The sequence below is a fragment of the Haliaeetus leucocephalus genome, unplaced genomic scaffold (genome assembly GCF_000737465.1).
Source record: "Haliaeetus leucocephalus isolate CR32 unplaced genomic scaffold, Haliaeetus_leucocephalus-4.0 Scaffold752, whole genome shotgun sequence".
Lineage (NCBI taxonomy): Eukaryota > Metazoa > Chordata > Aves > Accipitriformes > Accipitridae > Haliaeetus > Haliaeetus leucocephalus.
In genome coordinates this window covers 264,269-278,521 of record NW_010973188.1, presented here as the reverse complement: position 1 = coordinate 278,521, position 14,253 = coordinate 264,269, and the positions used below count along the sequence as shown (strand labels likewise).

General features: G+C 40.6%; 1 protein-coding gene across 1 annotated transcript in view; it reads left to right on the top strand.

Moving 5' to 3' along the window:
• The window catches only part of DAAM2 (dishevelled associated activator of morphogenesis 2), a 175,353-nt gene that overhangs the window by 42,381 nt on the left and 118,719 nt on the right, over positions 1-14,253 (top strand). The window contains exon 2 of the mRNA XM_010581122.1: positions 11,642-11,844. Within this exon, the coding sequence (XP_010579424.1) occupies positions 11,671-11,844 (174 nt within the window). The 5' untranslated portion in view covers positions 11,642-11,670. The remainder of the gene's footprint in view (positions 1-11,641; positions 11,845-14,253) is intronic.

Sequence of the window (14,253 nt, the reverse complement as noted above, 5' to 3'; positions counted from 1 at the left end):
CCCCCCGCTGACTTTTCCTACATAAATATGATTTGGGGGGGATTGCCTTGCAAAGGTCTGAAATAATTTGCTCTACAGAATATAAGACCCTTAGTATCTGATAAGAAAGAGATTTCCTCTGGAGTGACCTCAGCCTAAATATTTGAAGAACTGAAAAGAAAGGTGTAAATTTATTTTCTTAACTGAACTATTGGCTGATTGACCCACTGGCACTAACTCCACACCAAGGTCCTTCCACAGCATGAGACTTGCTATAGTACTCCCACAGAGCACATCATACTTTCAGCTAGAAAATTGATCTTTCCTCTTGCCCTTTGCCTCATTTCTCATGATAAATGGTTTCCCTCTATTCAGTTATTTAGTAACTCAAGCTCAAATTTTAATCCTTAGAGACACTCCTTCCAACTCAGATAAATGACCAAAAAAAGTCCAGAGTGGTCAGTTAGAAGGGGCAGAGAGATATCATTTTCAAGATACTGTCAGTGTTGGTTTCTCTCTATTAAGTGAATGAGACAAAACTGCTTCTCAGGGTGGATCCAGTCCCAGTACTAAAGGTGTGTGTGTTTGTTTGTTTTTATTTGGGCAATATTATGTTTCATCCTCTTTTGCATGGAGGTTTCTGAGGTACTGTGAAAATCACTTCCTTGGAAGGCACTTCTACTATAAGCAGCTTTCTGGGAAACAGGTGACTTGGTGGTCATCATTCTGGGACTTGATTGAGAACTGTTCGCCATGTAGTTGTACTATTGCAATTTAAATGGAGAGAAACTGTAGAAGTATTCTAGTAGATGCTGGAAATATTTCCTGCAATATTGATATGGATATGAAATGTGCTCTGGGAATTAAGCAGAGTTAGTGCTGCTATTAGTAGACCCTGTAAGAGATGAATTGTTTCCTTATCATGCCTGACCTCTTAAAAATGTAGAAATTTTTTGCCTGTGTTCAAAATCTTAGCATGAACAGGATATTTTAAGACCTTGTGGACTCTATCCTGCCTGAAGAACCATTTTTTTCTTGGAAACAAAATAATGTTCCTTAAAACTACTTCCCACACCGACTCCCCTCTGTAGTCTTGCTTCACTTAATTTGTTTAATTCTGGGGTTATCCCAGTGGAACTTTTTATGATTAATAGCTGGTAACACTGTAAACCCAGCACTAAGAACATCTCCTGGGCAGTAGCCATGCTTCTTACAGGCTGTGTCTGACTGATGTTAGGGAAGAGGTTACCCTGAAGAGTGTCTCAGTGGTGTGGGCTCAGTGTTTACATTATACATCTGCTAGTTCATCCTCTTTTCAGAGATTTGGAGATCAAGCCACTTCTCTGTACAATTTTCTCTGTTTCAAGCATTGCCAGGCACCACTGTAGTGTGGTGGACCCTTTGCTTGTAATATGACTGACGGGGGGGGGCGGTGGGTATAAAATTAAAACATGGGGATTCAGTAGTGCTAGTGCCATTTTCATCTCATATTTATGGATCCAACAGTGAATAGTTAAAAATTAGTGACAGGCTAGCAGTTTGCATGCAAATTGTTGGGTTACATATAATGTATTCCTGCTTGGATTTGCCATCCAGGCGAAATACGTAGTTGGTCTTGATGTTTCGGAGCTTCTGACATTTTGCAATTCCCGCTTATTTTTCTGGGAGGTAGGTGCAAAGCGTTGTGCGAAAATGGAGAGTGCTTCCTTGTTCAGATGGGCTTCTGGGAGGGGGGAGGGTCAAGTGCTGCTGCTACTTCTTGTTACTTGAAGATTTTGGTCCTGGTTGGCTGTATCTTCTCTACAGCAAGTAGAAAATGGGGATAACAGCAATTTCAGCCTTTTTTGCAGTGGGAGATATTCTTGCATAATATGTATTCATCTTATAAGAGTCCCTGCCTGACCAGGGCAGCAGAGTCAAGACCTGAACTTGTTGTAGGAGGCAATGTATGATTGTTTACTGTCTTTATTTCTATGTATCCCATCCATAGATTTAAAATATAAGATGCAAGAAAAATTAATGATTTAAGTAAGTTTTAAACATGCTTCCAAAGGGTAAGACAAAACAAAGAGCAGCAGGTGATGATTTGGATAAAACCCTGTACAATCCATCAAATAAATCAGTGCTGGACAGAACTAGAGACAAGAAGTAGTGATATTGGTACATGTTCTGCAAAGACATAAATCACTGGATATAATAATAATAATGTTTGCAGCCCTAAGGGGATAAAGAAGATGTTCCTTCTCTAATAGAGGGTAAACTTCTGTTCTATCTGTATACAATGAGCCTTCTTTTTGAATCATGTCTAAGGACTATGTACCCAGATCAAGTGGCTGTTTAGAAGCAGGGGTGGTTTTTTTTTTTTTCCTGTAGTGTGCAGCTGTAGCGGGGAGCTGAGGGAATTTTATACTGCAGTCTGGTTTTCTGTGGAGTGTGCTTAAATCTTTGCGAACAAGATGCAAGTAGCTTGGGCTCAGAAGCTGAAATAACTTGCTGTATCTTCAGGCAGGCTATTGACTTGCTGTAGATACTTAGAAGTCCAGAGATGACTACCCAAATATTCGCTGTATGTAGCTTCTCTGCAGTTTTCTTTGGGTATCTAAGCGTACATTTAAGCAAATGACCCATCCCTGGGGAAGAACAGTGTGCTGGTCTGTTATAGTTCTAGGAATCTTCTCTACATATACTTCAGTATTTAAACTTTTCTTCATATTGAACAGTAAAGGGCCTTGACGTGGACATGACCTCTTGCTATGAGAATCCAGGAGACTGGAACTACCTAACAGTAGCCTGGAGAAGGCAGTAGAATAGAGTTGGTAGCAATTGGCATAGGCACCACACCCTTGTGTACCATATGCTCTAGACCACATGGATATGCATCACTTTATAGAGAATATCCTCACATTTGGATATTTTAGGGGGGTTCTCCCTGTCCCTCCTTTTACTGCACTCTTTCCAACATACTGCTGATGGCAAAAAGCTCCCACTGACCATGCGAGGAAGGTGGCTGGTTTTAGGTAGCGCTTTCTTTTCAGACCCTCATAATTCATCACTACCTGTGTCACTCAGAGCATCAGCTCTGTGGAATTTGACCTAAATATAGATGAAGCCTTGTTCACCCTAATGCCATGGAACACTAAACAGCCCCCAAACCTAAAGCAGTAAGTCACGGCTCTGAAATGAGCTTTCAGTGTTGGTGTAAAGTCTCCTCCTGTAAATATTACAGCAGCCAGAAAATATATTTTATCTGGATGCCGCTTAAAAATACACACAGAAAACAACCCAAAATCCTTGAGCAGAACTCTTTCCAAATATCCATTCTTCATGAAGACACGTTAGGTTAAAAGTTCAACAGTTTCACCAAGCTATTGGCTTGGAGTTCAAACCTACTTGCGTAATGTTGAGGTTTCAGGGCATTGAACCCAGAGTATCCCTTGTGAGAATGTTGAACAAAAATAAAAATGCTGGAATAAAATGCTGTATATGACCTTTTCTTAACTTCATTTTCTAGAGTGGATTTATTTTTGGTGCCAAATGGACAACTCTGGAATCTGAGTAGCTTAAAAAAGAGGTATATAAAATCAATGACAGTTTGACCCTGTCTGTGCCTTGACCTATGGAAACCATCTCTACGATGGAGAGAGCTTCAAAATCCTAAGACCTGTTCCCTTTGTGATGCATCTACTGACTGTTTCTTCCATTTAGTGAATTACTAAAGAAGCCTTTTAACTATAATCCCCATCAGTGGCTTTTCAGTATATGGAACTGAACTGAGTACCACCATCTTTATTATTTACAGGTTTGCAGTGACATGTAGAAATATACTGTACTTTGGCTGGGGCACTAAGTAGGAAAGTGGCAGATCTGCAGCACAGAACCTGGCTTTCCCAGGTGGCATTGATGAACACTAGTTTTGAAGAGATTCGGTGCCATCCACAAAAAACATGCAAAAGTCCAAATGTTGTCTGTGTTGGGTTTTCCCCCCAGTTATACCCATTTGCTATAAAGACTGAGTTGCTTTTTCCAATGAGAGAACTTCAGGAAAATTTTACCAGTGCAGGTAATTGATTTGCTTGTCAATAGTGAAGGCAGCACTTGTACACCTACATCCGTGGCTAGTTTCCAGTGCTTATAATGAAGGCATATTTCCAGTCAAGTTGAGCTTTAATGTCCTGTAGTGGCCCTGAAGGCAGTGTTAGAATGGAAATCAATTTTTGTATGCTGTGATGACATCGGACAACAGATGAAACATTCTTCTACTAATTGTCTGAATAAGAAAACAGCATTTCACATGGAAATGAGCTGGAGTTTGGGAAGATGTAATTGGACCTTTACTGTTTGTTTTTCTTGGAGCACACTGGCAGTTCTTACAGGTTATTTCTCTCTCAGCAGAGGCACTCTAATGCCCTCAGCTGCTTATTTTGTCTGGAAAATTCAGGCACCCAGGATAACGATGACAACAGCAGCAACATTTTGACTCCCAAATCCCTTGGCAAAATAGTTACATCATGTCTGGAAATAATTGGGCAATGACAGAATGGAAAAATTATAATGACTCAAACAAGACAGGGACACTTTTAGTAATGGGGTTTTGTGTGTTCATTCTTATGAATGTGGCAGGTCTTAGTGCTACTGGGAAACTCTGGATTCACATCCCTTGTAACTAAACCCCACTCTTCCCAATAGAAATATTGCAGAGATTTCAAGTCCCTAGACCAAGCTTTAGTGCTAATCTGCCTACCAGTATTTCTGGTCTTTTGGCATAGAGGGTTGAGTGGGACAGCTTGTTTTGCAGATCACTCTATCCTTGGCTTTTTTCTTGAGGTGATCAAAGACTTGGCTCTGGCATGTGGATGTCTCATTCTTGGGAGCTGGTCTTATGGATAGAACTGAGAGACATTACTGATTAGGGCCAGTTTCAGACCAATGACATTAAAGGGATTTCATACTGTAAGACCTGTAAAAGGCATGGGAGTTCATCTTCCTGTAGAGGAAAATAGTCTTCTGCGTTGGAACTGAAGGAGCATTGTGCTAGTTCTGAATGTCAAAGTGTATGTCTGCTTGACTGATGTCATCATGATCTATTTCATCTTCAGTCTATGAATACTGATATTGAATAAAAGCTTCATCTCACACTCCAGCTTCCAAGGCACTCTATCCTGTTAAATGTTTCAGATGTTACTGAAACTACAGTGCTGCAACACTAGAAAACTTGGAAGTAATAACAGGAAGGGGGCAAGGAAAGAAAGATAAGACTGTAGACTACTGCACTCAAACCAGAAAGGTTGCTTATATTTAGGGGGCATGCAGTCTCGTTGGATCCACCACCATGGTGGTTTGAATTGTTGGCAAGCTTGCCTAAGTGTGGAATTTATAAATTAGAATGGGAACCTGTGGTATAATAAGCACTAAGCAAAATGTATTCCTGCCTCCAAAGTTGCTGTTTAGTAGGACATCTCTGCCTCCCCTCTTAGACAAATATCTTGTGTGCTTAGACAGTGAGGAGATGAAGGACATATGTATTCTGGATAAACTCTTAAGTTGTGAATTTTACTTGTTTTGTGTGCAATTTAAGCTGTGGCGGTCACATTGCCACTCAGAAATGTTACAGATGTGCAGATTTACTTGCATCTAAATGAGATGCAAGATTATAATTAAGACTTAGCTTTTGGTGTCTAGGAAGACAGATTAGTTTTCACCTTGCAAATTTTTGTGTGCAGAGTTATACTAAACTAATACATTTGTAAAAATAAAATAACTTCTTAGCAGGCAAAAGAATGAATGGATTGTTCGGTCAGCTCAGTCAGGTATAGAAAATTATTAATCTGCACTTGATTATAAGGTGGGAAAAAAGGTGTAAAGAAATAACAAATGATTACTAGCTAGATTTATGATACTGACTGTAGCTGATTTGTTGTTTGGTCTGACTGTTCTTTTAAAATTGTTTTTCTGTGAATACAATTTGGATAAATAAATGGATTTGGAGGAACATGAGAAACCTGCTGGTATCTTTTTTCTGTTTTCTTTTGGTGTTCGGTTTTTGGTTTTGTTTGGTTTTTTGTTTTGAGGGGAGTTTTTTCCCCTCATTCCCAGGGGAAGACAGAGAAAGTGTTGCAAATTAATGTTTCAGAAGGGAAAGGCCTCTTAGAGTTCTTCAGCTTTTTTTAGTGTCAATAAGCTGGTATCAGGTGAGAGGTATTGGATTTGTGGACATTAACAGACTAACATTAGTGGTCATTAGTCATCCAGCACATCCTGAGCATCCTTAAAGTATTAACAATAAACAGATTTTTGACAGACACATTGCATTAAGTAGGTTCATGGATATAGTTACACCTGAGAGTCTTCAAATAGCCCTTGCCTTTTCTCTTATCTCAGGACATATTTCCTAGGCAAATAAATGAAAAAAAACCCTAAAAATTAAAAATTAAATAAAGTATTAATAATATATAATACTATGTATATAGCAGGAGACAATTTTTAGGTCTATGGAATGCTTTGAAATTCTCAACCATCTCAGTTTTGATGGGATGGTGTGTAAAACAGACCAGAGCTGAGTGCCTGGGCTGGCTTGCGAAGTCCTTATAGATCTGCATCTCAAGTCCCTTGAGATCTGCATCCTTGTTTTGATGTGTTCTGGGAGGGAAAACCCATGAACTGGCTTCAAAATGCACACTGAATTTTGAGCTGAGCTTTATCCTCTGGTGGAACTGTTAAGTGTGGGCCATGGCTCGCCGGGACTGAGTGGCCATCGCTGCACAAGGCCTCACTTGTTTTTCAGGATTTTCTTTCCTATGATCTGTTGATCCAGTTTGGGTCTGATGCCTTCTTTTCCAACATAGTAGGCAGGTGCACTCTTCAGGAAGGACCACCCTCCTTCCGGAAAGAAAGGTTTTAACTTTGTGGATTTTTGTTGCTGTTTTGCTCCCTGGAGCCCGGGAAATTCCTTACTATAGTGACAAATCCAAACCACAGGATTTGGGTTACTACTGTAGATGGAACAAATGGATTGCTTGCCTGCTCCCTTTCCCCATCCCCCATGCTGCAATTGCCTTACATTGCATCTGACATCTGTCAGGTTATGTGTGACATACATGGAAAATTTCCATGGTAATTGGAACATGCTGTGAAGCTCATAGTTTCACCATCTGTGTACTGGAGAAGCAACATGGTCCAGGGAACTGAGCATAGTGTCAGTATGGAGCTCTTTAGCTTTACCCAATATATATATTTTGACAATTTTGTGCATGGTGTTTATTATCTCCATTTCATCATCGGTAAGTGATGATGAAGGTAGCTATTATAATACCACGAACTTCTGGTGGTTTTATTATTTAATAGTTGAATAACAGAGATTTAACTTGAATTTAGGGGTGGGGAGTGATTTGGCTTATGTTCCAAACCATCCAAATTCAGGTTTCTTTCTACCTCTGTGATAATACATCACATTTATATGTTTTATCCTGCCATAGAGAAAGATACAGATTTACAGGGAGATGGAAGTGATTTACTTTATTTTCCTCTCCTGTTAACATAAACCAGTGTGGACAGTGATTCTGCATCATACTTTTAGTCCCATGCTTCCCACTCACGTGAGAGCTGTGGGTACATCCACTGCCATTGTGTGTCTGTTGATGATCAGTGGAGATTCAGCTCTGGAAGTGAGCGTATCAGTGTTTTCCATTAATGCTTCCTTATTTTGCAGGACCTCAAGTGTTTAGCTAACCCACAGAGTTCTCTCTCTTTCTTCTGTTTTTCCAAAGGTGATGATACAAAAGTAATTTTCTCTATTTTAGTTACAGTTGTGCTTTGGCTGTTCACTGTGGTGAGGGACAGGACAGTGAGGTCAAAACTATGATAATCAGCTTTCTTGCACAGGAGAGCTGCTGGCATAGCAGTTGTTTCAGGCGTCTTACTCTTTGTGGAATGTTGCTTATTTAGGATATGTTTGCATGAAAATGACAATTTCTGGATGAGAATGAAGAAAAGAGTGAGACTGAAGAAACAATTTAGAACCTGCAATTGAAAGAGGATTCTAGTGTGCAGTTAGCATGGATCCCATCCCATGTGGCTAAACCTTCTGATAAGACTTGGAAAAATTGCATTAGCTTAATTATGTTTGGTCACTGGGCCAAATGGTTCAGAAATGAATACGTACGCCCTGTCAGAGGGAGAGGACGTTGTTGTAATTAGACCTTGGGCAAAGCTCCAGACTGTGACTCCTGACCTGAGCTGAACCACAGATGGGGCTGGGAAGCAGGAGGAGGATTGCTGTAAGGAATGGGTGTGTGGTTAGCTGTTGAAATGATGGCAACTTTTTTGTGTTGTGCAAAAGGGTAAAACAGTACAACTGAGAAGAGCTGTGGAAAGGAGTTATGTGTAATAGTGGGATTCTCTCCAGAGAGAGATTTCCCATTGATTCTCACTGGAGGTATATATAGAAACAGATAATTGCACGTTTCATTTTACAATCACTTTCCTTGCAAGAAGTTGAAAGGCAATGGAGCTTTTATTAGAGTAAAAAAACCCACCTTTTGTTATTTTCATAAATTTTTGTGACAGCTTTGTTATCCATTACCACTCAGAAAAATGAAAGATGTTATTTTCTTCATTTTCTTTGTTGCCTTCCCCCACCCCCCACCCCATCCTTTGGAAGCACGTTTTACCCAGATTTGGTTCTTGACAAAGAAAAAGCAAATGAGAGAGAAAGAAAAGGAAAAAATTATTAATTTGGAAGCTATTAGAAAATGTTTATTTTGTTTAAAACTATGTCCACCAACAAAAATCAAGGAGTTGTAATTAGTACTTAAATAGCATAAACAGTGCAACTTAAGTAAATGCCCCTCAGCATCCTGTGACTGGCAGGCTTAATCTTAAGAAAGACTGTGTTCCCACTTAGAAACATCATTCAGTGATTCAATTCTAAAATACCTGTGCTGGATTCCTTTCTAGCTGTCCTTAATTGTTCTTATTTTAAAAGCATCTAGACACCTAACCTATCTACAGTTACAGTGTTGTAACAATAAACAAGTGCCATTGTACCCCTCTGTGTCAGTATGAATTTCCTGCATGCTGCTTATAGATGGACTTGGAAAATGCAGTGTTATAAGTTGTGCAATGGAATGATGCTTTTTGAAAGTGAGGCAAAACAAGGTTACTGTTCATGTAAGCTTTGCATGCTTTTGCAGAGTGATAAAAGCTGAGTAGCTTTGCTGAGTTTCTCAAGTATGGATCCCAAGGAACAAATGTCAATTTTGTGACAACACCACAGGAACAAGCACTAGCTTGTGTATTTTTCAGCATTATGGATGAAGGCCTGGAGACTGACCATTTATCTCAGGTGAACCTGCTGAAGATGAAAGCTGAGTTATGAAATGTCGACAACCTGTGGTGCCCTGACCAGGGCAGTACTTACCCTGTAGAAAATGTTGACCTTCACATCCATTCACGTAGTACTCACTTTCTGTTAAGGTACCTCTTTTGGAGGAGTGCTTACCAAAGTCTTGACCTGAGCTCATAAAGGAAGATATTATGGTCCTATCACTTCAATGACTCAGCCAATTTTTCCAAGGAGGATTCATTGCCCGTGCCCCAGAGAATGCTGGCCCTTTGATGGTTGGTTAGGAAGCCTCTAGACAGTGGGCCAGAACTTGGTTACAACTGAATTGATGCAATGGTAGTTATATTGTATGTAAATCAGGTTTGTCTCATTGATTTGAGTTCCTTTCAAAACAAAGTTTTGTCAAACTAATGGATTCTGACCTCATTCATGACCAGATGACCATAAAGGACGTTGCGCTCAGAGTAGTCCCTGAGAAGACAGTCTGTAGTGGACAAGTTCAACTTCTTCTGAGGCTCTCTTGTTAAATCTTTTAAGAACTGAATCTCTTAAGTCTCCACCACTGAGAGGAAACAGAAGTTGCCATGTACATCATTGTGCTAGATTTGAGGGCATTTTGGGTTTTGCTGATTGAACCAGTGTCAGAGACTGGTTCCAGGGTTAAGCTGACCTTTGGCATCTCCTAGTGAGAATCCAATGTTCTTCTAAATGTGCTTTTGAAGCCAGCATCACCCTGCCCTAGTGAATCCTGCTGAGACATACCACCCCTTGCAGAGTTGACATGGAGAGCAAGGGAAAGTGAGCATGCCAGAAGACAGTGCTTGGTACCAGCTCACTTTACTTTCAGCTGCATGAGAGTTGCAGCTGATGTCCCTCGAGTGCATAAGGGAAGGTGCTAGATAAATTAATCCCAGCACAAAGTAGGGCAGGTGATTCCTGCCAAGCACGTCGTGCCACAGGGATGGATGTCTGGGTAGTTTGGGGTTTTTTTGTTGTTGTTTGTCACTTGGTTTTTTTCTTAAGGAAGCATGCCAATTTCTGCACAAAAAGTCCCTGGAGAGCTTCTGGCTGTGTGAAATACATTAAGTCCCACTACGCAACTGCTGCCCTAAAGGTGCTTTTCCTAGCACAGCTACTTAGTCTCTATGACAGCTCAAAGCAGCCTTGTTCTGGTAAGCAAACAGACCAAAGCATTGTGGGGCAGGTTCAGGCGGCAGCTCCTCTGATGACAAAGGTCAGCTGTGTTGCTGCTGATAGAACATCCAGCATCCTGTGGTTCGGTTCACCTGCTACCTCCCTCCCAGCTCCCCTGCCCTGTGCCCAGGGAGCTAGGGTTCACAACAGGCTTTATTTACTCTCTAAGGATATGGCTTATTCTGCAGATTAAGTGAAAAAGTGAAGTCCTTAAAAAATGTAACACAAATTAGCCTCTGAGCTGTCAAACAACAAGTTCCTTAAAAGGGCAAACTATGCAGCTCTCTGTGGACTGCACAGATCCCTCCTTTCAAACTGCTGGCAGAAGACTTCCTGTTTGGATGGGCCGCTCACAAATGGTGTTGTGTGGTGAAATCAGTCACTTCCCAGCTCCTCCTTCAGGCCTCCTTTTGCCTCCCTTTACCCTCCTGATACCAAAGACTCAGGACTATGTCACGTCAAGATGGGATCTGGCAGCTGAAATGTAAATCTGAAAGCATGCATTAGCACTGTGCAATTTCTCCCCTGAATACATAAAGCAGCCCAAACTAGCTATGTGTGTTTGAAAACAGGATAGACGAAATGGTCCTACTGCGATAGTCCTGGCCATAAAGGGATAAGTGAGTGTTTGGTGGTCTGGCTCCAGAGTGGTGGAAAATTGATTTCTGCTTCACTGTTTCATTGTTCATTTTATTTTGACCAAATGGGATACCTTTGGAGGATTCTTCCATTTATTGTGGGTAAGTTCTCCAGTATATGCTTTTTGCTTCTGATACTTTGGTTCCTTTACTATAGTAGTGAGGGAAAGGCCAATACTGGTATTCAATGGTAGCATTCAGCCTTGGCTACTGACCATTACTGATAAATCTACCTGCAGGGAATCCCACACTGAGTTTGTGAAACCTTTTCAGAAACTTTGGGAGAAGTGATTCTACACTGCCATACAAGAACATGTTAATACCATATTAAAGCTTAGCTACCTTGTCTAACTTGAGTGTTTATTTTGTCCTTTTGTGTCTCAGATCCTTCTGTCCTCTTCCAGCTGTTACACCAGTGATAACCGAGATCCAAGAGTCTTGTTTATCATTTAATCTCTGTTGGTTTTTGTTTTGTTTTTCCTTCCTGCAGAACATGATCAGAAGATAGCATCATACACCATGATCATGGCCCCCCGGAAGAGGAATCGTCATGCATTGGGGTTTCTTTGTTGTTTTGGGGGTAGTGACCTCCCTGAAATCAACCTCAAGGACAATAACCCCCTCCAGTTCCTTGAGTTTTCTGTCCCGATCCCACCAGCAGAAGAGCTCAATGCCAGATTCTCTGAACTTGTGGTAAGTTTCTGTTGGCAGATTGATATATTTTAGCGGGTGGGTGAACTCCTTCCTTGAAAGGTGGAGTAAAAGGTCTTAAGGGACTTATTAGGGATAGGAAAAAAACTTCGGTTGAAGATTTTATTTTTCATTCTTTTATGACCAATTACTTGGTGGGAGAAAGGTGGTAAATAACAGGACGGATGACAGTGGCACTGGGTATAACTGCAACAAAATTCTTAAATATGCTTATTTATTCTCACAGCACTATGCAATTCTCCAGGTGTAGGATTGGACATATTAGAAGGAACCTCATAAGTTCTCTAGAGAACGAATCCCTGACAGTCAATTTCTTGTTAACAACTTTGGGATAAAATCTGCTGTATAATATAGTACAGTGGGAAATCTTAGGGTTTGAGGGTCTATAAAATAAGGTCTATACTGTTCGGCTGATCAGTAACATACTGCCGGTGAGGTATAAGAATCAGGTGACCATGCTAATTATTCTTCATCAGCTAGCTGCCTTTGAACCATGAAATGGTGCTGTTGCAGCAACAGACATAAACCGGAAGGGAAGCAGTTATTTCAGATGAACTTTGTCTTTTGCTTTTGTGGTAAATGTTGTGGATTCCAGTAGCAGGCACTTGCTATTCATGCCTGTCATCAAATGACTTGGCTGTCTTTGCCCTCTTGTTCAGCCTGCATGAAAAACACAGGCAGAGGTCATAGGGCTGTGCTGTTTTCCAGTCTGCGTTGTAAAGGTTATGCCCATTTGATGCAGTTGATTAGCTATCTCATTACCACTGAGATCGGAGGTTATGTAAGGTATCTGTAAATGTATATATGCCTGAGTGGTGCTACTGAGATGAGGAAGAGAACAGAAAATATTGGATCTTAGAATTAATTAGAGGAATTTGCCCATTATCCTTCTACATTACACTTATAACATTAGCCCAGTACGTTCTTGTCCATTACTATGGCTTCAAAGTGCTATAGCAATGAAAATAACCATATAATTTGGGTATGCAAGTGGAGGTTAACATACAGGCAACTATAGTACATCATACCAAACATAGAGACAGCTATAGTTTATGAGATCAGTGGTCTGACAACCTAGCCCAGGCTCCTATTTCAAGATGGAGTCCAAAGCAGATGCCTAGGGAAGAATATAAGATGTGGCCATAGAGTGGTTTTTTCCAAGATACTCTCCAATCCTCCAACAATTTTCAGCTCAAGGACTTCCTAAGCTAAAGTTGGTTTCTGTGTACATAGTAAATTGGTATGGATTTCTTTTCCATTTCTTTCTGTTTCCACCTTCCCTAGCACCCAAGACAATTTTTTAGCATTTACAGCATTCTATGGCAGGGGTGTGAGAAGGAAAGAATAGGGTGTGCAGGAGAAGAGAGTCTACTTGCTTCTGACTAAGTAGCAGATGAGGAATCTCCTTTCAGGGAGATATCTCACAAAATCCTGGTCTATACTTAAGTCAGTTTGCCTTTTATGTGAGACTACTTGAACTCCTCTCAGAAAGTGCAGCTGACTGACTGTGGAGAATTCTGCTTGGTGACAGGTATCTCTGAGTAAGAGTGTAATCTGTACTCTGCTCTGGTGTCAATTTATTTCTGGATGCTGTTTAAGTATTGGTTTTCACATGCAAAACTTTAATTGCTGTATCAAAGTTCACCTCTCTCCAATACCAAGATCCATTGAAGCATTCAATCCAGCCTTCCTGAAGGCATCACCAACGAATGTGCTTTGCTCCTAAACTTGGCTTGTTAAAACTTGAACTTGTTTACGTTTGGGTCATAGTGAAAGACCTGTTTCAGTTGCTGCTGGGCTATTGCTTACTGAGAAGGGTATCTGTTTCTATGAGTTGTTTGAGAGTTTGTGGTGGTATTAAGGGTGCTTTTAGCTTTGTTTTATGCCTGGCAAATACCAGTGTTCCATGTGCTTGTGGCAAAACAGCTCACAGCTGCCTTATGGAAGTCTATTAAACAGTATAATTTATAATGTTTTCAGTGCAAAGTTTAATGACAAGTATACATGATCATCTGTAAAAATTTTTGGCCCCAGAAGTTTGTGAGTTGTTGGTCTATGCAATAACTTATTAAATGTCCTGACAGCCTGTAATATAGATTTCAAACAAATGAAGCCATTGAAATGAAAATAGATCATATTCATGTTCTTATATTTAATGATAGTACCCTAGCCATCATTATATGACAAGTGAGCTGGGAGAGAAAAGTGCTATTTTTCAGAAGCTTAATGGTGTATGTTGCACAGTTTTATAAAGCACTCAGATAGGATGGCGATGCACGTCTATAGGAGTTCCTGGGGAGGCAGGTAACACGAGAGCAGTAAGGGCTTTTTGAGTGAGAGAACCTGGGCTAGAAACTGGGCTGGCAGAATGCAGAATTTGCCTGGAAGGGC